At 35.1% G+C, this 27,543-nt stretch overlaps 2 protein-coding genes across 2 annotated transcripts in view; one reads left to right on the top strand and one right to left on the bottom strand.

Moving 5' to 3' along the window:
- Positions 1-27,543, top strand: part of LOC142353713 (importin-8-like) — a 371,797-nt gene that overhangs the window by 257,120 nt on the left and 87,134 nt on the right. The window lies entirely within an intron of this gene.
- LOC142353507 (uncharacterized) lies at positions 10,288-26,550 on the bottom strand. Its single transcript, XM_075405757.1, has 7 exons — positions 26,034-26,550; positions 24,024-24,830; positions 22,817-23,499; positions 21,356-21,566; positions 20,282-20,607; positions 10,888-11,049; positions 10,288-10,468 (listed from the first exon to the last, which is right to left on the bottom strand). The coding sequence occupies exons 1-7, from the start codon at positions 26,092-26,094 to the stop codon at positions 10,412-10,414; spliced, it is 2,307 nt and encodes a 768-aa protein (XP_075261872.1). The 5' UTR covers positions 26,095-26,550; the 3' UTR covers positions 10,288-10,411.

The following is a 27,543-nucleotide window of genomic DNA, read 5'->3' as shown; positions in this document are numbered from 1 at the left end:
CTTTCATTACTGTCAAAATTTTCCACCAAATATGTTTTGCGTTGCTGTGCACTACAGACTGAAATTTCACATGTACGAAAGGGAAAGGGACAGAAGACAAGTTGACAACACGTCTTGCTTATTACGTAATTTTGGTGATCATGCTAGGTAATGCCAGGTTCAAGATTCTTATCAACTCCTGCCCTGGTAGTATCGGAGACAAACATATGCTCAGCGAGCGCTTAAGAAATACAGTCACCCGTGTGCGAAAATAAAGTATACCATGTGAGCTCTGTTGGATTTTGATACTCGTTCAACCATTAGCTTTAGACGTTGTCATCACTTTACCCTGCAGTCCAGTGTTATTAGATTTAAGTCAGATAATACGACACTCATCAACAATGCTGATTGCTGAAATCCAATTGACATAAATCAAAGAGCAAATTGCGATAAATTAAAACGAACTCTTAATTGGCTATTTTAACTATATATTAAAGGAGCAAAGTTTTACGAAATTAAATTTTGAGGTAATAGTAGCAAAGAATATAATGAGTAACATAGAATGCACTCAAAAAACCCTCATTAATTACAATTTCTTTGACAACTGCGAGGGACTGTTTAGTAAACTAATCAAAATCAAATTGAGTAGTTTTAAACCAGATCTGCCAAGAAGATAAATTTTAAAACTATTCGAGTGTTTGAAAAAATTGCTTGGCAACTGAGAGCTCAATAAAATTTGTGATTATTGCAGATTGCAAAATGCTTTCAAAAAACTTTGATGAGGTAGTTCTGTTTTCTGTGACGGAGTTTTCATTTCTTTAGAAAGAACTTTAGAATCTTAGACTTATTTTACAAGCGATAGTTTTCAGCGTTGGATGTAAAATGCAGTTACCGATGCACATATATTAATCAATCCACATAACATTTCATCAGGAGGTGCTTGAGTTCTTTCTGAAACGCTAAATACTTGTCTAGATGCATGCCCAATTTAGTAAATTGGTTTGTTGATTGAATATCATCACTATTCATATCAGTTGAGCAGACGATAACTTTACTTTGTTTTGTCGACTAAAACCAAGTGAAAATTTTCAGAACAGTTGAAAGGCAAAATTTGCAATATCAACTGCAAAAAGAGAAAACAGAAGCATCAATTATATTAACAAACTATTATTAATAAAAGATTTAACCAAGCTTGGTTTTCTCAACTTAATTGGTATACACCCGATTTGGGGTCGATTAGCTTAAGTTTTTTTTCAGTTCTCAAAAGACATCCATCCAGAGTGGTGTAACTTATATAGAAATTTAGTTGTGATTCTTCGTTCAACAAACATCTTCGCAGCTTACTCTTGAATTTTGCTGTATTGGAGATGGGGTTGTAATCGCAGAAGTCTCGCCTCTTAAAGGGTGAATTATTAGTTTGTTTTTTTCGCTGTTGCACAAAAGTGCATTTTCAATGACTTGTTGCAATCGTTCCCTGTTACATTGATATCCTGCAAATTTTGTTTTAGCCAAGAGAAAACCTTCATGTACTATGACTTCTGGCAATTCAAATATATAAATTGAAAAACTATAAATAAAAAATGGAAACAGCAAACATTAAACCTTGTGGCTCAACACTGTGGATTGGAAAGAACTGCAATTTTTGAGTGGAGACTATCACATTCAGCTGTTTTCTTATCAGATAGGATACAAAAAATTTTAGGAACCCTCTATCAAAACCAAAGCGGCATAATCCATGAAGAACAATATTGTAATTGTGTCAAAAACCTTCGCAATGTCAACGCAGACAGTATGAAATGTGTATTGGCCTCGGGTGCGTCATACAAGTTATTGCAGTAACAAAGAAGCTTTGCAATTGTCGAGGGACATTTTCTGAAACCATGCTGCTCGATGCAAGAAAATAACTTTGTAGGAAACTAGATACCGGCAGCAATGAAAACTGGTTTCAAAATCTACTTGTTGCTCCGGAACACAAAATTGTCGTGACATACCTCAACTAGAAAACGGTTGTAGCGAATTTGAATCAGAGTCGAAACGACAAAGACAAGGCAAACAATTAGAGGAGTTACGGAATTTTATAGGAATCAAGGTTTTGTGAAGTTAAATATTTTTCATAAAAATGTAAATAAATCCGCAACAATGTCAAATAGAATGGCTTCGCCAGGTCTTACTCCAAGTGTTGATATAAAAAAACAAATGCTGCCCAAAACTTCTGAAAAAATGTAAATCTTCTTAAAAAGGCCGAAGTTTGATTTTTTGTTGAAACTTGCGACCAAATACCGGGCGGATTGATTTCACAACTGCTTCAATCCAAAATCAAAATTAAGCCAATGCAAGAAAACATGAACTCGAACGAGAGACGGGGAATTTAATGGGGGGGGGGGGGTTGTATTATAGACAATTTTCATGGATATAATCCACAATTAAGACTATAAGGAAGTGTTTGATAATTTCCTTATCACGTCTGTTCGTTTTTTTCACTGTGTTAAAAAGATAACCGAACAACGTCAGATGAACTGCTCCCAATTAAAAGGCAGAAGGCATTGTTCCATTGCACTTTTTTCAACAGATGTTGATTGTAGCCTTCTTTAGCGGGAGGGTGGCAATAACTCCACTAGGTAGCTTCAAAGAGTGTCAATTGAGCCCCGTAGATAGCTACAATGGTTGCTTGAAATTGTAAAATGAGAAATTTAAACGACTTAAAACGCAAAAAGTCGTGGACGCAAAATCAAAGCAGTTAGTAGAAAATTGAAGACATACAAGACTAAAATTTGGAGCGAGTTTCGTTACAGGGCAATTTAAAATTCAAAAAGAAGAACGAAGGGAAATATGCAGAAAATGAAGGTATGATCATTTCCAGACATATTCTATCATCCGCAATTTACAAATTTTACTTTATTTTTGCAAGCCAAACCTAACTGCTGTTCTGAAGTTTTGAAAATTGAAGTTACCCAAGGAACACACGAAGGAAATGTGGGAATAATTCCAGCCGCAATGTTTACTGAGCTGCTTAAAAGGAGTTATATAAAATTTGCTAAAGCGTGGAGCTTTTCTTGCATTGAAGGTTACGCAGATATTAACGAAGTCGTAGTATTAACGAAGTCGTATATTTAACGAAGTCGAACGACTTCGTTAATACTACGACTTCGTTAATATCTGCGTAACCTTCAATGCAAGAAAAGCTCCACGCTTTAGCAACCTGCTGCAATTTAAAAACTAATTTGATTAACATGTGACAAGAAGTATTAACAGAAATCAGTAAAATCTTCAAATAATTATCAAAGTTTTGCTACCTTTTTGTTGCTTATTCTTTGTGAAATTTTGTGTTAATAAATTGTCAAAATTTTGATGAAAATGGTACAATCATCATCAAAACAAAAAAAATGAAAGGCTTCAGACGTTCGTTGGAAACTCCTGCATCAAGCAATCTTGTCTACTTCAACTGCTGATTATCTCAGGGATTGAGCAATCATAGAGATAGTGTAATGCACAAGTAAAATAGGTCTAGCCGGTAATTTTCTAGTCGAGTGCAATCTTTTACGTTCATTTTTATTTACAGATAAAAAGCAGCGCCGTTCTTGGCCTTCAAGTCTGACTGGCAAGATTTTTTCTAGTGATAAACTATAATTGACAATTAACTTGGTTAACATAACTATGGGCATCAATAGAGCAGCATAACCTCAACAGCTTAATGTGAATTTTCATCAGTCTATATTTTTCAGCACGCAAAATGATTTTTTTTAACTTATTGTTTAGTCCTTATTGATGAATAATCGTTCATTCGCGTTCAAGCTTCTCGTGAATTTCTATTTCTTGCGTCTATGTTGCTCCATCGATCGATGACGTCCTCGGGATTCTCAATAGCAAATCTGGTCGACTGATTCAGAAATATTATAGATTGCCGGAATAGCTGCGAAAGAATAGACCTGCGTGCCATATAATAGAGATAGAAACAGATACAGATCTAAATTGAAAAAAAATCGACGCCTCTCAAAAAACTAGGCTAAAAAACATTCAACGATAAATTAGTAAAGCTTGTTAAAATTGATTCCACAGAAGCCTCTCATTAGGGACCTTTACTGCACATAGGAGTTCCTTTGACCTTAAACAAATTCAAATTAAACTTAAGTTTAAAAGTGCAAAAATCATTTTATTGAGTGAGGTAAGTCATGTATGATCAAACTCACGTATGATCACGCAAATGATCTCAAAATCTTTGCTAGAGTGAGAGTGAGAAATAACGTCACGCGTGCAAAAGCCGTTAGTGAGAGGAAGACGTCTATCAGAACACTTGACTTTTTCAGCTTTGCTGTGTGAACAAATGTAAAACGAAAACAGAGCGTCAGACGACGAAACAAAAAAACATAGCAGGACAAGTCCTGACGTACAATTCAAAGAATTTTCATTGACTAAACAGAAAACTAGACCTTGAACGGACTATGAATGGTTTGGAAAAACCATTTAGAAAAAAATCCGATCCAAAAAATCGAAAAAACAGTAAAAATCAAAGTGAAATTGCCGCATGTGAACAAAAACCACTACCGATAAAGCGAATTTTTGTTCAAACACCGTATTCTCACTCTACTTTAAAATTAGAGCGAAAAAATTTCACGCCGCAAAACCACTCGCTTTTTCGCTCCATTTCCTGTTTCGGCGTGACCAAAATCACTACTCTGACTTCAAAAATCATGAAAATGTGTGAACAGACCTTAAAAAAAAAACATAGCAGGACAAGTCCTGACGTACAATTCAAAGAATTTTCATTGACTAAACAGAAAAACCAGACCTAGAATGGACTAAGAGTTAATTGAGAAAACCATTTTTAAAAAATTCTGATAAAAAATAAGAAAAAAAACAGAAAATCAATGTGAAAATGCCGAATGTGAACAAAAAACCACTAACGAGAAATGAAAATTTAATTCACACAAAAAACTAGGCCTAGAATGAGCTTTGAATGGATTGGGAAAACCATTTAGAAAAAAATCCGATCCAAAAAATCGAATAAACAGTAAAAATCAGAGTGAAATTGCCGCATGTGAACAAAAAACCACTAGCGAAACCGAATTTTTGTTCAAACACGATTTTCTCACTCTACTTTAAAATTAGAGCGAAAAAAATTCACGCCGCAAAACCACTCGCTTTTTCGCTCCATTTCCTGTTTCGGCGTGACCAAAATCACTACTCCAATTTGACTTCAAAAATCATGAAAATGTGTGAACAGATCTTAAAAAAAAAAGACAGCGCCCCAATACAATTCAAATTCTTTGAATTGTAAAAACCAAGAGCACCGCAATATAGCTACGCTCAGCTTACAGCTTCGCAGCTATAATAAACATAGCCGGCAGATTGCCTGAATAGCTGCGAAAGAATAGACCTGCGTGCCATATAATAGAGATAGAAACAGATACAGATCTAAATTGAAAAAAATCGACGCCGCTCAAAAAACTAGGCTAAAAAACATTCAACGATAAATTAGTAAAGCTTGTTAAAATTGATTCCACAGAAGCCTGTTATTAGGGACCTTTACTGCACATAGGAGTTCCTTTGACCTTAAACAAATTCAAATTAAACTTAAGTTTTTAAAGTGCAAAAGTCATTTTATTGAGTGAGGTAAGTCACGTATGATCAAAATCTAATCACGCGAATAACCTAAACACTTTTGCTAAAGCGAGTGAGAAATGACGTCACGCGCGCAAATGCCGTTAGTGAGAGGAAGAAGACATTCAGAAAATTTGACTTTTTCAGCTTTGCTGTGTGAACAAATGTAAAACGAAAAAAGAGCGTCAGACGACGAAACAAAAAACATAGCAGGACAAGTCCTGACGTACAATTCAAAGAATTTTCATTGACTCAACAGAAAACTAGACCTTGAACGGACTATGCATGGTTTGGAAAAACCATTTAGAAAAAAATCCGATCCAAAAAATCGAAAAAACAGTAAAAATCAAAGTGAAATTGCCGCATGTGAACAAAAAACCACTACCGATAAAGCGAATTTTTGTTCAAACACCGTATTCTCACTCTACTTTAAAATTAGAGCGAAAAAATTCACGCCGCAAAACCACTCGCTTTTTCGCTCCATTTCCTGTTTCGGCGTGACCAAAATCACTACTCCAATTTGACTTCAAAAATAATGAAAATGTGTGAACAGACCTTAAAAAAAAACATAGCAGGACAAGTCCTGACACACAATTCAAAGAATTTTCATTGACTAAACAGAAAACTAGACCAAGAAAGGACTATGAATGGATTGGGAAAACCATTTCGAAAAAAATCCGATCCAAAAAATCGAAAAAACTGTAAAAATCAAAGTGAAATTGCCGCATGTGAACAAAAAACCACTAGCGAGAAAGCGAATTTTTGTTCAAACACCGTTCTCTCACTCTACTTTAAATTTAGAGCGAAAAAATTTCACGCCGCAAAATCACTCGCTTTTTCGCTCCACTTCCTGTTTCGGCGTGACCAAAATCACTACTCCAATTTGACTTCAAAAATCATGAAAATTTGTGAACAGATCTTTAAAAAAAAGACAGCGCCCCAATACAATTCAAATTCTTTGAATTGTAAAAAAGACAGCGCCCCAATACAATTCAAATTCCTTGAATTGTAAAAAACCAAGAGCACCGCAATATAGCTACGCTCAGCTTACAGCTTCGCAGCTATAAAAACTTCGCATTGACGTTGGCTCAACATCAGAAGAAAAATCTATCAATCAAATGCCAGATAGCCGATTCAATTGAGGCATCAGATTGTCAGTAAATTTAGCATGAAACTAAATTACACCTTGGAACACCGAAACTGTAGAATTGTAATTGACCGGTATATCTGCTTCTGCTCCTACCCCTCTCCCCAATTAATTGTTTCCTTTGACGGCAGTGCACTTCAGCCGCAAATTGTTTTAAGCAGGCAATTGCTAACTCACTGAAAAAACTTTTGATTCACATCACATTAATTAGTGCAAATCCATATTACAATGAATATTAAATTACAAATTGAACAAAAACAAACAAATAACAAGAGCAGACAGAATGAAAATTGCACTTATTTACCATTATTCAGCATAGTTTTGATTGCTATTCAGTATTTTGCCAATTATCATTGACTAAAGAAGGCACAATTTTGTGTATAAGGCATACAGCGACACACCAACATTATAGATTAAGCAGAGGGTGAATATGTAAGAGATAGCCGGAAAATAGCCGCGCTTGATGCACATCGGGATTGAAACAGAAAAAGAAAAAAACATAACTGACTAACGTCGGGCGCATTGCTCTCAAACGACCGGTTGTCTTCGTCAGTAGCCAGCCACGGTTTAGTGAGGCTAGCTTTAGCTTGATTCGACTCTGCAACTTTTAGTTTTCTAGCCTTCTTAGTAAACAAATCAACAAATCAAATGAAAAACTGATATTTTAAAAACTTGCAGAAAATTGCAAAATTTAAAAGAGATGCTTCCAGATTTTGGAGTGAAAATGTTCAAAACTATTTTCTGTCTCCGGAGTTATGTCAAGTAACCATCTGCAAGACTTGAAAAGCTTCGTTGACCAGTAATGATCGTTAATCTCAGAAAACAAAAAAATTCAAAAAATTTGAAAACAACCGCAATTTTTAACAAAATCCTGCTAAAATTCAGAATATTAAAATCTTAAAAACCATTTTGTTGCCTCAAGAGACAATACAGTATCCCTATTTCAAGCTTTAAATAGTTTCATTGCCCAATAAAGATCCATAAACTTGGAACATAATTTTCCAAAAATTTGAAAAATAAATTTTATCAAACAATTGCTAAAGCTGGAGTCATTAGAATATTGATAACCATTCGATTAACTCTAGAAACTATGCAACAGCTGATCATTCAACCTTGGAGAGGGTCCCCAGGACCCTGGGGCCGGAAAAATGAGAGAAAATTTGCAAGCAATATCCAGAGGGGCCCGGCTGTGGTGATGTATCAGTGTTGACTATACAAAACGTGTTTGAAGGTAAAAATCGTGGTCGAAGATCAGCAGGGAAGGAACCAAGATAATTGAAACTTAGGTGAGGTAACCTGTTGACTACATGCAGAAGTTGTTGGTTATCCATTTTTGGTAACTGACCTCTCTTTGTCAACTGCCATTGAACTTATTCGTTCACCACAAAATAATGTATTTCAACATTAGCCTCCTGTGTTAAAAACCAGATAAAAAAATGAAAATGATTTTTAAAATCCTTATACTGAATGTTAGGACTGTTATCATCAAACTTAGTGCTTTCATTGTTTCAGCATAAGCTCGCACGTGATTTTCCGTTTTTAAATTAACCAAGGTTTGATTTCCATGCACAAGTTTGACTTGTCCCAGATCAAGATTACGAATATGAAAAAGATTCGTGTTGTATGTTTCACTGAACTCATTGTCAATATTCATAGCAAAATCAATCATTCGAATTGGTTTGTTTGAAAATATATTTTATTGTAAAAACTGATTTCCTGCGGAAATAATAAACATTTTGGAAGTTCTTCAAAAATATGGCAGCATCTCGGAGCAGTTTGCTTTTAAAACTTTTTGTCCACTTATCTGAGATCACGAACTGTCTTGTAAAAAGGCAACTTTCCAAAGTTCAAGACTCGGAGTTCAGCCCCACAGTATCAATCATATAAAACGCTGAGATATCGGATCAATTAAAGTCGGAGGTTGACATTCGGAAAAAAGTAAAGCTTCACGAGCAAAAAGACCTATTGCCAAGGAACCGTAAGAAGTAGATTCATCTTTAACCTTCTGAAAACAGTATCTAAAAGATTTTTTGTTAAACCATTTAGTTTAACTTCGTAACGATATCCTTGGCAGTGAGATACTTTCCATCGTCCCTGAAAATTCTGCAGATAAAAGCTTGATGTGCATAAAGAGAATTGACACTGTGAACCTGTTCATTGTTCAGATAGACTTCGCAGTTAGAGAAAAGAGAATGAAGAGCATTGTTTACTAATAATGCTTCTTCGGTATTATCCCAACGTGTTCCATCACCATTAATAGGCCTTCATCTGATGAAAAATCGAGTAGATCTCAAGTCAGTAAAATATTACGATCACTTTCCAACTGGAATTCGATTGTATTTTCAATTAGTGAATTTGTTGGAAATATATGTTCATTGGAACAAAGATTGGGTTCTAAAATTGGAACTTTCCCGAAAAAGTCCAGCATGGAGTGAAACAAGCAACTCATTTGAATTTCAGCCGACTGTTTTCATAAGAACAAATAAGGATGACTTTTTCTGGAAAAGAATGGTTAGCTGAACTTGACCAATAGGGAAGAATGGAACAAGGTGTCGAGCTTTTCCGTAATTCTACATGAATGCTAGGAAATTCGATTTGTTTACTTTATGAAGTCTTAAGTGTTCGAAAATGCAATAACTCAGAACCCCATATCACTTACAAATCTAATCATGGAACTCACGATGTTTGAACGGGAAGAAGCGTAGAGGAGGACAGTTCACATCAGCAACTGAATTGGGTTCAACTTCAATTGGGTTCAAATTGAAAGCTATTCCATGGCAAATAATTTTTTTCAGTAACTTATTATCAAACCATTAAGGACGTTTTCTGGCCCCTGCGTCTTGAAAGAGGTGGCTAATGAAAAAAAAGTCAAAAAACTGGAAAAAATTTGCACGTTTTGTCAAAAATAACCAAAAAATTCGTGATGTTAAAATGTTGAAACCATTCCACTACCACTAAAAACTATTCAGTAACGTATTATAAAAGCCTGGAGGAGCTTCCTTGACACCTAGGGCCACAAGAACTCGAAACATGACAAAAATTTTTAAAATGCTTGAAAAAAATTGTAAAATTAGTAAGAAGATGCGTGTTTGCAGCGATCGATTGTTGGTCAGTAGCCACGGTGGAGGGAGGGGGGTATTGGGGAGGGAGGGGGTAACAGTGGGGTGGGGGGGCAATAGTGGGGGGAAGGTCAACAGTGGGGGTGCTCTTCAACCTCTAAGAACCGCCCCTTCACACCATGAGTATAAGTCTCCAAAACAGTCTCCAAAAGGACCTACAGGGCTAATATAATTGCTACAAACTTCGTTTGAGAGCAATTAACAATGAATTTTCACGATGGATAGAAGACAAATAAATTCGACAATTTTTTTCGACGTCTTCTATACATACTTATGCTTTTACCGTCCAGTCGGAACAAAAGAAAATTCCAAACAATATCGTTTTCAGTTAACATTACGATGAATCTTTCCCATCAATTTCCATTAGTCTTGAGATCCCAAGTGTTTCAATCAGACTTGAGATGATTGGTACAATTATCTCCGATCTTTTTACTATATTATTTGAAAATTAGTGATATATTATGTGGGGGTGGCATGTCGTTGTTTAATTGGTTTTGTTCGAACAGAACAAAAATAGAACAAATTTTACATTGTGACAGTTCAAACTTCCGGCTGTTGACAAAATGACTCACACGTCAAGTTCATTTGAAGACAGGAGCTCGAACAGATTTCCCTTGACGTGGACCTGAAACGTACCAAGTTCAAATAGAATGTGTCAGCAAATTTACTCTCCTTGACCAGCAGCAAACGAGCGAGTACAATGAAGTCTAAATTATGGAGTGTAACTTACTATTACCATAAACTACGGACAGCTGATCTAATTCACAGTAGTTAGCTTTCGCTTAGGTGGCTACCATCAGCAAAGAGAAATGCATTTTCAATAACAAAAATTCCCTTTTCGACATTCATTTATGGCTTCCGTGCACTATAAAATTTCTCTCATGTACTATCAAGTTTGTACTAATCGCGTCTATCAAGTTGCTTATGATAGACAATTAAATCAGCCAATAGATCAATAAGACCAAAAAATAGCTACGAAATTTGTTTGACAGCAACTTAAGAAACAATGAAGACAGTTTATTTGACCAAGATTCGTAAACAAACCTTCATGTTTCTGAGGTCGCAGGTCCCCAGCTTCCTGTTGCCGGGGGCAGTCAACTGTAGAAGACCTCTGGCCTCTAGTAGGTTCATAACCATATGAAGCTGTGATTGATCCAGAGTAGCAATGGCTTTCTCGTTGCACACCAAAGCGTACTTAGCCAATACCTGAAATGATTAAATTTGGCATTCTAATAATATAACTGAGCTTGGACCAATGCCAAAACATTTTATTTCAAAGCCAATACCAGTCTCGCTGAATTCTTCAACGGTTTCAAAATTGCTTTCATGTTATTTGAAACCAAAAATTGGAAAGCCTGTGGCATCAGTCAGAGTCAGCACGCCCAACGCATTACTTTACAATGGAAGAAAGAGCATGAGAATGAACAACAACCCGATTACCGTTGGCTTTAATCATTTCGAATTTTTCTTTTTGTCTTCTTAAAATTTGTCTTCTTAAAACCGACCAAATTATGTGCACAAGTGCAATTGCATGGTCAGTTGCTCAGTTGACCCGTATATTTGCCAAAAGCCCATCAAGTTGCGTTAGAACAACCGAAAGCAAACTTTAAAATGACCAACATTAATCTTGGAGGACATGTTATCACGATTAGCCGAGAAGCTAGAAAGATTTGAAAAACAAGACCGGTTTGTGAAAATAGTGCTTTTATGATTGATAATGCATTGAAGACAAGACATATTAGTCAGAAGAAACGTCGAATTGATTTTTCTCTCGTTTCCCTCGATTTTCGAACAAAAAAAATTCAAAAGTCATTGAACAGAACTGAAAACCATGCATTTGTTTGGTAATATTCAAATATACATAGAAGAGTAGTTCCAAAAGAAATTCAGAGAAGTTTCAGAACTATTAATTAGCCCAAACGAAAACCCACATCAAAAGATAAAATTTTTTAACATTGATGTGCAAGCATTCTAACGCAACCAAGAACAGAAATTCGTTTTTTTGTTAAAACATGTAAATTACTCACAATATAACCCTCAGGTTAGATATCTACATGCTTTAAAATGTTAAATAAACCAATCAGCATTGTTATTAATATAAAAATCTTAAAACTGGCCCAAACGAAAACCCACATCAAAAGATAAAAATTTTTAACATTGATGTGCAAGAATTCTAACGCAGCCAAGAACAGAAATTCGTTTTTTGTTAAAACATGTAAATTACAGAAATTCGTTTTTTGTTAAAACATGTAAATTATAGAAATTCATTTTTTGTTAAAACATGTAAATTACTCACAAAATAACCCTAAGGTTAGATATCTACATGCTTCAAAATGTTAAATAAACTAATCAGCATTGTTATTAATATAAAAATCTTAAAACTGGCCCAAACGAAAACCAACATCAAAAGATAAAAATTTTTAACATTGATGTGCAAGCATTCTGCCGCAGCCAAGAACAGAAATTCGTTTTTTTGTTAAAACATGTAAATTACTCACAATATAACCCTCAGGTTAGATATCTACATGCTTTAAAATGTTAAATAAACTAATCAGCATTGTTATTAATATAAAAATCTTAAAACTGGCCCAAACGAAAACCCACATCAAAAGATAAAAATTTTTAACATTGATGTGCAAGCATTCTGCCGCAGCCAAGAACAGAAATTCATTTTTTTGTTAAAACAAGTAAATTACTCACAATATAACCCTCAGGTTAGATATCTACATGCTTTAAAATGTTAAATAAACTAATCAGCATTGTTATTAATATAAAAATCTTAAAACTGGCCCAAACGAAAACCCACATCAAAAGATAAAAATTTTTAACATTGATGTGCAAGCATTCTGCCGCAGCCAAGAACAGAAATTCGTTATTTTGTTAAAACATGTAAATTACTCACAATATAACCCTACGGTTAGATATATACATGCTTTAAAATGTTAAATAAACCAATCAGCATTGTTATTAATATAAAAATCTTAAAACTGGCCCAAACGAAAACCCACATCAAAAGATAAAAATTTTTAACATTGATGTGCAAGAATTCTAACGCAGCCAAGAACAGAAATTCGTTTTTTGTTAAAACATGTAAATTACAGAAAATCGTTTTTTGTTAAAACATGTAAATTACAGAAATTCATTTTTTGTTAAAACATGTAAATTACTCACAAAATAACCCTAAGGTTAGATATCTACATGCTTCAAAATGTTAAATAAACTTATCAGCATTGTTATTAATATAAAAATCTTAAAACTGGCTGTTCGATCTCATAGGAAAAAATAGGATTTGAAGGCTCCTATTTGTGTATTAACGGGTACTTTTTTGTGCTGATCGAGCAAAAACTCGGTTAAAACATTTTTAAAGCAAGTTTTACAGTTAAAAATTCTTATTGAAAAGGGCATTTTGTTCCATTTTTGAACGTTTTTCAAGATCAATTTGTTACTCCACTTCATTTTTGTTGTTAGTCCACCTCTTTTTTAAAATAATTTGATTTGTTCTCTTTTTCTGTCTAGCGTTATGGCCACTAAAATATTTAAAATTTTCGGATGTTTCCCAGTGTCTTATATCTGTTTGCAGCATCATTAGGCTAACATTTGAGATAAACAATTTGGCTGGCAGGATACGCTCCTTAATGAGAAGATCAAGGGAGTGGTCAAATTTTTGTCGAAAATAACAAACTTTTATTCCCCAGTTAATTTTCCTGCTTAGGCGGTTTATATTTTTCGCTGTAAGAGTTTGAAGGAATACTCCACTGAAAGAAAGAGGAGACAGCACAACTGACTTGAAAACACCAATTCTTATTTCCAAAGAATTTGATTTCTTACAAGATACAAAGAACGAAATGTATTAGCCATTTTGCTTAAAACTGAGTTCAAGTGATTTTCAAAGGTTAGATTTTAATCAATTTTTACCCCCAGATAACGACAAGCATGATCTGGTTTGAGCACTTCAGCTTTGGAAGTAAACTCTGGATCCGAATTAGTATGATTTGTAAAGAATAACATCTGTTTTATCGCCATTTAAAGTGAGTTGATTCTCTGTCAGGTATTTGTCTGTTTGTTATATTTTTTTTCATTTTTTGTGGAATATTATCATTACTTTTATATAATGTAATTGTCATCCGCAAATTCAGCAACATCATTTTCACCTTCCAGTTTTTAAGAAAAGTCGTTGACAAATAACAGAAAAATAAGAGGTCCTAACACAGTTCCTTGTGGAACACCATGATTAATAGTTATTTTATCTGATAGTCGGAACACGATTTTACGCATTGTGTTCAATTTGCGAGAAAAGATTTGAGAAGTAAAACTGTTGAGTGAGAGATTGAAACCTTCAGCTTTCTTGAGAAAGATCTCATGTGAAATTGAATTGAAAGCTTTTGCAAGATCTAAGAACAGATAACCTGTGTCGTTGTTATCTTCCATATTTCCTATTATTAGTCCAGATAAGTAAAGCACAGCATCAATAGACGACTTTATAGATAAAGTAAAAGTCTTTCAAAAACATTCGCAGAAATTACCGAAATTTGGACCGTAATTAGTTGAAACAGAACATCCCCTTTTTTGAAAAATAGTGTGATGTGTGCATCCTTAACAATTATTGGAAAATTCTCTTGAATACGTCAAATATAATCTGAAGATGTGTTCCAACAGCATTTTCAGGATTTCAATGCCCAAGCATTGAGATATCCCAGCACTGGTGCTTTAATGTTGTCTTAAGTGCCAATAACTCTAATAGATTTCCCTCAAACTAAAATGTGTTAAGTTAAATTCCTGAAAATTCCACTCTAATTTCTCGACATCCAATGGAACAATCTGCCCTCTGTTGATGCCCATTTTGCTAAAACCTCTGTTGAAAGCGTTAGAGATTGACTTTTGCCTTTCCTTTTTTGACCATTTTCATCAATTTCAGTGATGTTTGGACTGTTATTTCTGTCCAATTTTTTTGTTAATGAATTTCCAATTCTCTTTTGAGGTTTCAATTTTCTTAAGATAATCCTCTGAAAAAGATTTAGTGCTTCTTTTAACTTTAGATTTACAAGATTGCGATACTTTTTAAACAAATGATTCAGCACTTTGTGTTAATTTTGTAGTCATTGAAAAAAACAATGTTTCTCAGCAAATAACTGTTTAATTTCTTTTGTCACCCAAGGTTTATCTGAAGCAGTCTTTTCGATATTGGAAATTAATTTCTTCTCTGTTTGTGCGGTTTTCCCGAGTGTTCTCAAAAAAATTCTTAAAAATTCGGTCAAACATTTCATGGCAGTTTCTTTGTTGATAAACTATTCTCCAATGTGCCAGAGCCAGATCTCTACTAGATCTCTACTTTTTCATCGACAAAACTTTCTGTATTTCGTCTAATAAAATAGTTTTCTTTTTCCATCAAAAAAGTTTGCTCTGAATAAAAATTAAATGTTCAATATCGAAAGGAAGTAAGCAGATTTTCCAACTAGTGATTTGCTCATTAGCCGAAAAAGTGATCTATCAAACTTCATTTATTGTTGCTTATGCTTGTAGGAATATCAGTGTTAGATAATTGTAATACTAGTTCCGCCGCAAAAAATAGAACGCTTTTCTGTCCATTTATGCTCAACATATCAAGGTTATCATCACCAAATAAAAGAACATTATCAATAGTTGAGATTGCCTTAGAAACCTTGGCACTTAATTCGTCTAAAAAGAAATCACCCAGGCTTTGATGTGTTCAATAGATGTTAACGAGACATTTTTCCACTAAGGGATTGCCTAGTTCCAGCCACAACGTTTCAAAAATTATTGGATCAGCAAACTCAAATTCTCTTCTGCGTTTACAATTTATTTTCTTCGGAACCCAAAGCCTCCCATCCCCACCCTTAGCTGCTCCTGTTTATGTGACCGATTTTTAAGCTTATAATTGTTCTCAGCGCGGAGGCTTATATTCAAGTTTTGTTCTTCGCTCATCCAAGTTTCAGTTACTATAACAATAGTTTCCGAGTCCAGCTGCTGAAGCAAATTTGATATAACTTGATACATATTTTGTTTGCTGCGAGCGTTGAAAAGCAGAAATTTGAGGCCATTTTGAGCGCCAAATAAAGCAACATCCAAAATAGAAAATTTTGAAACATCAAAGGGTTCAGGATTTTTTTCTATGTCACCACTAAGAAGCAAAAAAACTTCTGTTAAGAAAAAGTGAAACGCTACGAACAGCCGCAATGAATAATAAAAAAATCAGCATTCTCTGCAAATCAGTACATTTACTAAATTTTCATGTTTCTTATTTACTTGAGTTTACCATAGCAACCACCTTTTAACGGACCAATTTTGCATGTAGCAACACGACGATGTTTGAGTTTTAGCATACACTTGTCGACTGTTTCTTTGAGTTGAGTCGCTGCCTCCTGTTCAGAAACACCTTTGTCAATTGAATTATGACCGACATGTACAATTAATGTTTCCGTTTTGGCTCCAGGGGAATAGCAATTAACCATATTAGAAATATCTCCTATTGTTGCAGTTGAATATGAGTGGATTGCAGTCATGCTGATTTCCTTTGCGAAAAGTACTATCAGATATAACTAATTGCTTGGCAAATCGGCGAATGAATTTTGGTTGATAAATTTTCAGTGGAGGATCAACACAAATGTTGCTTTTTGACGTCTCCTGTCTCTCAAGTAAATTATCAATAACTTTCGAAGTTTTTGTTTTGAAAAATTCGATACCTCTTTCCATGCGATCAATAGTTTCTTTATGATGTCCGACAGTTGATTTTTTCATTTCAGAGTTAACAAGATATTTTTCAAGCTTTGTTATGAGATTGTCTTTTTCTTGCATTTTTTCATAAGTCTCCAAAAGCCTCGCAATTAGTTCTGCTTTGTTGCTTTTCTCGAGAACTTTTTTTTGAAAACATGATGACAACGCGTATTTGCTATAGTTGACTTTTTAAAAAAATCTAAAGCATTTTTATTTTCGTTTCTGACCTGAAAATTATTTAAAAATGTGAGTAGAGATAAGATGTGAATGATCTCACCGGTGATGAAGCAAGCAGAATACCCAATAAGAATTTTATTTCTTTTTTGGATGTCTTAAAAAAACGAAAAATAACCGATAAATACAAAATAACAAAAGATTTTCTGATCGTCGTATGATAGGATACCCAATAACTGCGAGATTTCAATGACGTGAAAGAATACCCAGTAAGGTAACAGCTTCAGAGAAAAAGGGTCGAAAAAGACTTGTTCAAAAAGAAGCGAATAAAACGAAACAAAAAAATGGTTTATCCATACAGTTGACTTCTGACTTCCAGACAGTTAAATCAGTTAATTTCGGAGGATCCTGATTTCGGAGTAATTATAATACATATTTCTCTGGTTTTCCAACGTGTGCTTTAATTGAAACATAGAATGCTTCAAAACTGAAATCAAGAATGCTTCAAAACGTGAATGGAAGCAAAAAATTTTGAAAAATTATGATAACTGTCAAAAAGCACTTGAAATAACACTTGAAAAGCAGTTATTTTTGTTAATGAGCTCCAGATTCTCGAAATTCTCAATGGAACACTCAGCTTTGAATAAAATGATTATGGAATAATTAAAACTTTTTTGACAAAATTAGTCAAAACGGTGCAGCCGTCCGAACTTAAAATTGATATCAAAAGAAACTTTGAAGTCTCAGTACAAAAAAACTACACGAAGAACAACAACCTACTAACAACCAAAGCATTCAGCCAAGAGGAAAAAAACTACGAAAATACTTCACTTGAAAAAAAGCGTACAACAAAGTGAAAAACTTTCCTGTAAATCTTTCGTCTGTGTCATTTTCTGTGAGAGGTCTGACTCATGAACAAAGTATTATAAACAAGTTTAATTTTTCCCATTTGAGATCGAGTATTTCAATTAAAGGACAATGCATTAATGTTGCAAGGGGAAATCATTGAAATGCAGGGAAAGACTTGAAAACCAGTTTAATTTTTTCAACTTCATCAATGAGCTCACAAGTGCTTCAATTTCTTAAGGTATCACTGATTTTTTGGATTCAGAATCTTGTTAACTGAATTTTGGATGAAAAACTTCGGTCAGGAAGCGATGCATCCGAAAAAAATCGAAAACCACTCTTTTTCCAAATACAGGAAAGTTATCTGAAGAAATTTGCAAATTAATACTGACTTGTTCGCACAAATTGGAGAGAGTCATCAGAAAAGTAGACATAAAAGAAAGAAAAGACTCGAGAGAAACTTTAAAACGAAGAAAAAAAACTAGTTCCTTTTATCTTTTAAGTTTTTAATTCATGGTAATAAATTTTTCCTCGTCCCAACAAACATCTATATTCTGACCATGATTTTTCGACAAGTCTGATGAAAACTGAGTTAAGAGCCACTCGCTCAACTCAGTGAAAGTCGTTGAAAGCGGGGCACCAAATTGATGGAAAATACTCAGGCGAAAATCTTTGAAAAGATAACAGCATGAATCTGCAAAATTGTTGAAATGTACTACAAAAACATCAAACTTTACACATACCCGGCAGATTGTCGAAAATAGCCGCCGTTGATTCCCATAACCACGATTGGGATTGAAAGAAGAAATAATGAAAAATAAATTTTGAAAAACAATTTTAAAGTGCGAACTATTTTGATGTCACTTAGTAGTTGAACATTCTCCTGTTTCATAGTGTGGCGATACAGGAGCCAGTATCAATACCAATAAACATTAGAAATGGTAACTAAGACTTATAAGAACCAAGTTCGAGTAACGAGCATCTAAAACTGGGCTCTGGGTTTATCCCGCTTCTCTTTTTGTGATTTCGTTTTTTTCTGATACTGACTCTGTTCATTTTGAATTGATTTGCTGAGCAACTGCTCTCTAAAAACTCTTTTAGAGAGAAGAGTAAAACTAGCCTAGAGAAGTCAAAAAGATTTCAAGCAAAATGTTGAAAAAGCTGTGAACTAAGGTAAAGCGAAAAATTTTTTTATTCAAGGCATTAAAAAAACATACCCGGCAGATTGCCGGAAAATAGCCGCCGTTGATTCTAATAAGCATGATTGGGATTGAAAGAATAGAAGATATTGAAAAGATTTTTGTACAAAAACATTTTTTAAGTCCGATTTATTTTGATGGCATTTCGTAGTTGAACATACTTATGTTTCTTGGAGAGAGGCTACAGGGGCTACTATCAATACCAATAAGCATTAGAGATGGTAAATAAGACTTATAGGAACGACGTTCAAATAGCGGGCATCTAAAATTGGGCTTTATGGGTTTATCCCGTTTCTATTTCTGACTTCAATTTTTTTTATAATGACTCTGTTCATTTTGAATTGCTTTGCTGAGCAACTGATGTTCAAAATCACTTTCAGCAGAATGAGAGAAGAGAGAAACTAGCCAAGAGAAGTCAAAAAGATACAAAATGAGGTAAAATGAGGTAACGCGAAACATTTTTTTGTTCGACGAAGTAAAAGAAATTAGCAGCGCTATAATAGCCCGCTGAGAAGCTGAGGCGGCTTTTAGTAACTTTCTTGCCTTTTGTTTTTGCTGCCAGAAGCAGCGCTATATGACGAAACGAGAAATGAGTCGCGTGTTTTTATGAAGGCAATAGTTTCCTGTGCTTAAGAATACAGATTTAAAGAAATCAGAAAAAATAAAGTTAACAATAGCCCAAAAGTAATCTCATAAGAAATTCAATAAAATATATTGAATGAGTTAAACCTTAGTTTCATAACAGAACAAAAACATGTTTACATACTTTTTTTCATTGTCCCACATTTACACCTTTCGTTATAACTAACCTCATTGCTAAGATTGATTATCTCAGTAACAAAAATGAGAAATTTTTGAACATCTGTACTGAAAAAGAAACGTCTAAAAATTCATAGATAAAGCTGCGGATTTTTTTGTTTGTTCGCGAATTTGTTTTACTTGACCGATTTATACTGTTTTTTGTTGTGATAGCTCATTTGAACAAGGACAAAAGGAATTTGAGTCAGACAAGGCACTTGACAAACTCCGTATTTTCCCCATAATTGGATATACCGAAATAATTTTAAAAAACACTTACTTTGCACGGCCCTGCAGATTCAGGAATCTTTTATAAATTTAAGTTATCGGTTATTTAAATATAAATGCCAAAACGATAGTTTGTGCTTAGTTTTCATTGAACTCTTAGAAATATGAGGTTGCTCATGTGAAGCAGGTTGCATATATTCACAATTTTGTGTATTTAAACATGTGCAACTTACACATGTTCAAATTTAACGTCTCTGAAATGTTGATTCTTAAAATTCTTATTTTTGAGCTCTCCTAATAATGACTTAACAGTTTAACGTTTTGGGCGAAACTAAAGGTAGCGGAAAACGACAAAAACATCGACCCGTTGTGAAATGATTTAATTACCGTTTGCAACGTGACATCTGGTAACTTTTTACTCATTTAGTTTTTACTCAGTTAGTTAGAGGAAGTCAGCAAACCTGGTGCATATTGAAATAGGCAGCCGAAGATTGTTTTGTGAGCCTGGCCAGTGAGGTGATGATAACTTTATGATGCAAGGGACAAGAGTCCTGACTACTTCCGCTGTTGTTAATCGAATATCCCCCAATCCCACTATTCACGGAGCTCGTCATTGATCCGAGAGAATTAGACTTAGAACTGGCCCAGGACGTCAAGGAGTCCGAAATGACTTTGTTCATAACAGAGATCGTCACCCTGGAAGTCACATTTCCTGGAGTGGAGTTTCCTTGAATTCCCGATGGATGTCTGTTCTCCTGGTCTAGTCTAGGACTATGGGGTGGGGTATCTGAAAAGCATTGGTTCTAAGAAAGGCTTTCGGGTCTTGATAATTTCGAGCATTAACGTCAGTTTCATCACCCAGTTCAAATTGCTATCTTAACTTCATTAACAATGTTAGAAATCAATCTAATTGAAAGCTCAATTAAATTAAGCTCAATCAATCGAATTGAAAACTAAAAAAGATCATGACCAAAGATGGACAAGACGAAAAAATTCGAGTTTAAGACTGTCAAACGATTTCTCGTCAGTGAATCAGGACTAAATTTTATTTACAAAGTATACTAGAGTGAATTGGAATTTGTTTAATACAAGTACGGTTCAAGTTTGAGGAATAATAATAGTTTAATTTCCTCAATGCTAAATAATATTTTTTTTTATAAATCAATGAAATAAAAAGCACGAAGGTGGACGGTAAATAAGCAAGTTCACGCTTTTTGTACCGCCCAAAATGCTTGGTTAATTCATCATTATTAATATTTAATAGTATTCTCATTTGCTTCCATTGGCAGTACTGGTAAGGAACAAAATCAATTTCAGAAACCCAAGAGGAACCGTTTTCTTTCATCTTTCATCCCGCTCCCCATGTACAGTAAGACCATGCATAAGAGATATTTATGGTGCAACCCTTTTAAAAGTAAATGTTTTATGCAGTTGCTACTCCTTCCTCTTACTAGTAAATGCAAAAATTGTACTTATACACGCAAAAAAAATCATTGAAGTCGAAATGAAACATGAATAGCGTTTTAGACACTAACCTAATGCCTGAATTGCGTTGTACTGGTTCATAGCCTCTCTCTGTACTGTCTCGATAGCCTTTCGACACAGTTCGAGAGCCTTCCTCGCATCACCAGTGGAGGATGCCACCTTTCTCGCGCATAGTTCAATCGCACCCCGATCCAATAATGGCTGGGAAGTAGAGTTAGAGACACCAGGGATACCACTTGACAATCCCATTCCATTGTTGACCTAAATTTGATCTCTTTCGATAGGTCAAGCTCTTTCAATACTAATAACGCGAACTAGCTATTATAAAGCAGAGTCAAATTCAATCTCATTGCTACGATCAAATCAACACGTGAATATTCGTAAAGATTACAATCCTCGTAGAATTTAGACTGCTAAAGAACTCTGCCTGTGAAGATTCTATGTAGTTTGGCTTTTTGTCGTTGGAAGATCCGGGACAAAAAAATCGGAACAAAAAAATCTCAAAATGACCTCTTCACCTTGAACATTACCGGCAGTTCCTAATTACTATACATTACAAACGATACTGTTAAAGTCCAATGTTCGAAAACAGAAGTCAACAATCACAAACGGAGGTAAATGCTCGAACAGAAAAAAGTCAAAATTCAAGTCATGAACAAACATGCTTTCTGCTAAAAAAACCTGTAGAATCTCAATACTCTTCTTCGAGTCGTAAAAACCTGTAGAATCTCAATACTCCTCTTCGAGTCGTAAAAACCACGATGTCTCCAATATTAGCCGCTATCGCTTCGCGGCTATTAACAAGCAACGTGGGAACCTACAACCCTAATTTCGTTGGTAAGTTTTAATGTTTTTATGCAATACTGGACAAAATATAGCGCACGATTATCTCAATTTTGGGAATATTCTCTAAAATGTAGCCCAAAAACATAGCGTCAGGTCAGATATTCCAGCAACTATTAAGGACTATTCAGGATATGGTAGCGGTATACAGTTTCAACATAATTCGCCAAAAAAACTTAAACTGACCAAAAAAGGACATCAAAAGTGGATTGAATTAGTTATCATCCAAAACTTCGAAACTCAATAAGTCCTCAAAATAGAGAACCTGCGAACCCCCTAACGAAAGTATTCTACACCCGATTTTAAAGCCTTTTTTCATGAATTCCAAAATAACAGCAGAATTAAATTGAAATGAATTAAATATAATTTGTTTTATTGTGCTACAATTACGTTTGAGCTATTTGGTTATATACTGAATATACATGTTTTTAAAAACCCTTTGAGGATTTAGCTGATCTCCTCCCACTCAATGGAGTCGGAACAAACTTCAGTAAAGATACAGTACGTAATACGCCTTCAAAATTACGTAATACGCCTTCAAAATTAAAATTGAGTCACCAATGAGAATAATTATCAAATGGATTTACGCAGTATCTGGAAAACAAACTACACAATTTTAGTATCCGTTTAGCCTCGGCTATCAATCTGAGCCAAAATTTAAAACTTACCTTACTAATTCTGTCTTGGATAATTTTCACAATTTGAGGCCCACTGTATGGCTTGTAATGCATTAACTGTGGTTTCACAGATGACAGCGCAAGTCTTGGCAAAACTCTCTCGGTCAAATCCAGTGCATTAGCAATTGCTATTAATAGGAAAGTTCTAGAATTCCATTCGTGAACCCACTCGAACATTTTGTAAATGAATGAGTGGTGGTTTGCTTCCACCTGGTCCACTTCGTCCAAAACAACTATAAAAGGTCGTTGACCTTTACTTGACCCCATTTTCTTGTCAGCGAACACTCCATCGGCATCACATCCTAAGACTTCTAGAATGCTCTGTTGAGTTCTGCACCTTACGCAGTTGACTATCTTAACAACTGCGACGTCTTTACCACGTTTCGAGAGCAACTCTTGCAACACTGCAGTGACACAAGCGCTTTTTCCTGTTCCAGGAGGTCCAGAAATATACAAACTTGCATTTTGTCTTTCCAAAACAACTTGGTTCACTAAAGATTGCAATCTGTCAATTTCTTCCTCTCGACCTGGAATGATTTCTTTGGCTTCGATGGTTCTTTTGCCTGAGGCCTTTCCATCGAATGCAAGCATATTGTTGTCCAAATTGGTGTAGTCGTCAGAGAGGACTTGTTGCTTAGGACAAAAAGCGCTTTTCATCTCTTGGTAGTACTCGTCTAAACAGTCACGTGTTTCAAAATGTTAGTTTACAAAATTTCACAGATTAGAGGACACAAAGGCATCCCAACTAACTTTTGACACGTGGAAAACAATTAATTCAAAAAATTCAGAAGCATGAATTTTCCTGAGTTAAATGTAAGTTAACGGACTTATGAGCAAATATAACATATTTGATCTTAATTAGCAATTCCATTTCATGATAATGTGTAGAATTGGCTCACAGACGGGCACACGAAGTTAGAAAATATTGCAACCTGAGTCTTACGCTAATGGACTGATATACAATCGTGTCTTAGATTCTTGCGAAATATGCTTAAGTTGCACATTTCAAACTAACATGCTGATGATCAAACAACGCGCAGTGTTAAATTTTTCACTTTTCGTGCCATTCTAGTATCCAGTACACCGCGCAATTTTAGGGAGGGTTACTCAAAATGTGCAAGTAAATGAGAACGTCCATGAAATGTCTGATAATGCAAGTATCTAACAGTACGGTCACGATAAAAATTTGAACACTAACATCCGGGAAAGAGAATCCTTCGTTTCCTACCAACAGCAGAGCATGTCAGGCTGTTCGATTCCACGATCGATCTTCTTAATGACTTCTGGTTCTGAGGGGTTACTTGAACTATTGGTGGCTTGTGTCCATTTTCACCACTGGTGATTTTCAGTGGTGAAGCAAACTTGACAGAAGCAGTGACCGGAACCGGTTCATCTGGGGGTGTTAGAGGCAAAACAGGCAAGTTTTCTACGCGGTTCGTGTTCGAGTATATTCTATTTCGTTCTTCAACACCATTTTCGACTAAGTTGAAAACGCTGCTCGTCTTGGTTCCTAAAACCGCGTCGTCTTGTTTTGACTGTATCGGAGCTTTTACATTTCTGCATTTCAAGCTTGACTTTATTGTGAATACAGGAAGCTTTTGTGTCCTTGACTTTGATTCAGTATTCACAACGTCCTCGTCGGTTTCCGTTAGATCTATGACGTTCTCTTTGTTCTCGTCATTTTCTAAAAAGCCACTGACAACCTTTTTGTTTAATTTCCCAGACGATACTTTTCGCTTAGACCTGGGAGTCTTCAAAGGTGCCTCGTCAATGATCTGAATATCGCTTTCATCTGAATCACCTGATGGATTCTCTTTTTCAGATACAACAGCAAGTGCTTTCGGAGATCCAATGCGTCTGTTGACTGTTGGGTTCCTTCTTGAAGAACGTCGGATTGGAGTCGGCAGAGACATGTCGTCCACACTATGTCCCACACTATGTCCGTAATCCAGTTTCACTTGATTATCATTCTCTTTGTCAATGGTCGGCTTGGCACTACGGAAACCTGGAAAGAATTGTCGGATAATAAAGAATCACCTGAAAGTTATTGCAGCGTATAAAGTTTAGGAAAAAAATTTAAAAAGATTATTGCATTTCTCTTAACTGACTCTTGCAAATATGCAAATAAAATTCGAAATCAATTCTTAGCAAAATATTAAAATAGCCGCCAGATTGCAGAAAATAGCCGCCGTTGACGCACATCAAGATTGAAACAGAAAAAGAAAAAAAAAAGAGGAGACAAATTGACTGCATTTTATTTGTTTCTTTTAGTGTCAAAAACTGCTCCTATTTGGAGTGCAGTTTCGGTTAGATTCTAAAACTATACTTAATTCAGCATCTAATCTGAAAGTAATAAGCTTAATACCGATATCAGCTAGCAAAAACTCTAATGAATTTTGATAACCTAATTCTCAATGACTTAATGACCGGGCTGCATCCCGCCTCATTTGATTCTGATATTATAACTATGACATTATTCACCACATTGCGTAATTCAATGCATGAACAAAAAACCACTAGCGAGAAAGGAAAATTTGGATGATAAAAAAACTAGGCCTAGAATGAACTATGACTGGATTAGGATAACCATTAAGAAAAAAATCCGATCTAATAAATCACAAAAAGAGTAAAAACCAAAGTGAACTTGCCGCACGTGAACAAACCTGTTTCGGAGTGACCAAAATCACTACTCCAATTTGACTTCAAAAATCATGAAAGTGTGTGAACAGATCTTAAGACAGCGCCCCAATACAATTCAAATTCTTTGAATTGTAATCAAAAAGGAGAGCGCCTAAATAATAGCCGTGTGAGAGGCTGACGGCGGCTATTGATAATCTTAGGCGGGCAGACATCAAACTAATTGTGCACTGCTTTTCTGTCTGCCTAAACGTTAAAATCAACGAGTACAAAGCTTTTTCAGTTTAAATTTCACGAGATCAAATTTTTGGAGCTGTCCAAAAATGGTAGAACTCAAAGATCTTTGCATAAACTCAACTGACTCAATATTTTGGTTCGTACTTTTTGAATTCGATATATTGCACAGATGTCGAAAGAAATCAAGCACAGATAAAATGAAATGCGATTTCATTTAATAAAATGGTATGATCCAGATTTGGATTCAGGTCCTGGAAAATGAGTGAATATTTTCATCCCAATATTTGATATCTCGCATTTATTCCAATATTGAGATCTCTTGAGCGGTACTTACTTTGTGACTTCTTCTTCGTTTCTCTGAAGTTGATCTCACTCTGTTGATGTTTTCTCGGCATTATTCAAGCGGAGGTGAAAAATATCACTTGACTACTTGAAACTATAAACTTGACGATAAAGGCGCTCGCTCTGGTCACAGCAGACGAATTAGTCCCAAATAACAAAGAATCAAATAACAAATACTTCAAAAGGCAACCGCTTATAACAAACGATAACTTTACTGTCAGGAATAATTTTGGGGGCTATTCAACAATTGTAGATAAACAGCGGGGTAAGCTCAGGATTAATTTAGACAACTAAATTCCAGAACTAGTGACTGACTCACTCAATTGGGACAACAATGCAAAATATTGAAAGCAAATTAACTTTTGTCACAAAGTAATAATAAAAATAATAATCGGAATCAGCAGAGCGCGCACATAAATATCTAAAATAGATTACAAATTAGTAAAATGCCTCAAAAAAAGTGCAAGTATGGAACTCTTATAAGCTCATTCAAGTTTTGACAACGCAAAATTCTGTCGCAACAAATCGTGGAAGCTAATTAGAAAAGCTAAGAAAAGCAGAACGATTCCACGTACATTTGCTAATTTACTAACAGCAAGACAGATGTTAAAGTGAATCAATTATTAGTTAAAGTGAATCAATTATTAGCTAAAGTGAATCAATTATTCGTTACTTCGAAAGTAGCATCGTTAGAGGAACGTTATTTCAATTTCAACATCCCAAAAACTTCTCTCACGCCAATCTTCAATCGCTTTAGCCGTCCTTTGGGGACTCAGGCTGTAAGGTATACATCACAGTCTTTACTTTGCATGCACAGAAGAAACGGAGGTCAGTAATTGCGGCGACAAAACAACACATCGGCGAATCAATTTCTACAATTGGTCGAATACTAGAGCAAAAATGCATACAAAGGGAACGAAAACCAGGAAGATTGGTAACTAACCAAAACTGAAATCAGAACACTTCGAAAATTTTCTCGAATTGAAGAAAATTTAATTGACACTTTTTAACAAGTAGAGTTCAAAATAGTACAGACATTATCAGGAGCTCACCATTAAAAATATGCTTCCAAAGGAGGAATAACAAAACAGTTCTGGTTTTAACAAAAAGATTTTCTTTTAATTTAAAACCCATACTACCGTTGAAACCAAACCCTCCAGCTGCAGATTGTGTCTGCAATGTCAATGAAAACATAACCAGCAGATTGTCGGAAAAAAGCCACCGTTGATTCCCATATCCCCGATTGGGATTGAAATAACAGAAAATGAAAACTGATTTTAGTACAAAAACATTTTTGAAGAGCAAACTCTTTCATTTCATATTTCATTTGGCAGTTAGACATACTCCTGATCCTTAATGAGAGGATACAGAGGTTAGTATCAACACCAATAAGCATTAGAGTAGTTAAGGCTTATAAGTTTAAGAACAATGTTTAAGTGGCGCGCATCTAAAATTGGGCTTTATGGGTCCATCCAGCTTCCATTTTTGATTCCGTTTATGAA

This window comes from Convolutriloba macropyga, chromosome 14, assembly GCF_964194025.1.
Source record: "Convolutriloba macropyga chromosome 14, txConMacr16.3, whole genome shotgun sequence".
Taxonomy (NCBI): Eukaryota; Metazoa; Xenacoelomorpha; order Acoela; family Convolutidae; genus Convolutriloba; species Convolutriloba macropyga.
The sequence above is the reverse complement of the archived record's forward strand: the minus strand, read 5'-3'. Positions and strand labels throughout refer to the sequence as shown.

Bases quoted from the DNA above. Each gene is read 5' to 3' on its own strand.
- LOC142353507 (XM_075405757.1), bottom strand. From the start codon at position 26,094: ATGCCGAGAAAACATCAACAGAGTGAGATCAACTTCAGAGAAACGAAG. The intron at 24,831-26,033 runs GTAAGTACCGCT...AATTCTTTCCAG, and splicing joins AACGAAGAAGAAGTCACAAA to GTTTCCGTAGTGCCAAGCCG. The intron at 11,050-20,281 runs GTTTGCTGACTT...TAATCATTTCAG, and splicing joins CCTATTTCAATATGCACCAG to GTATTGGCTAAGTACGCTTT.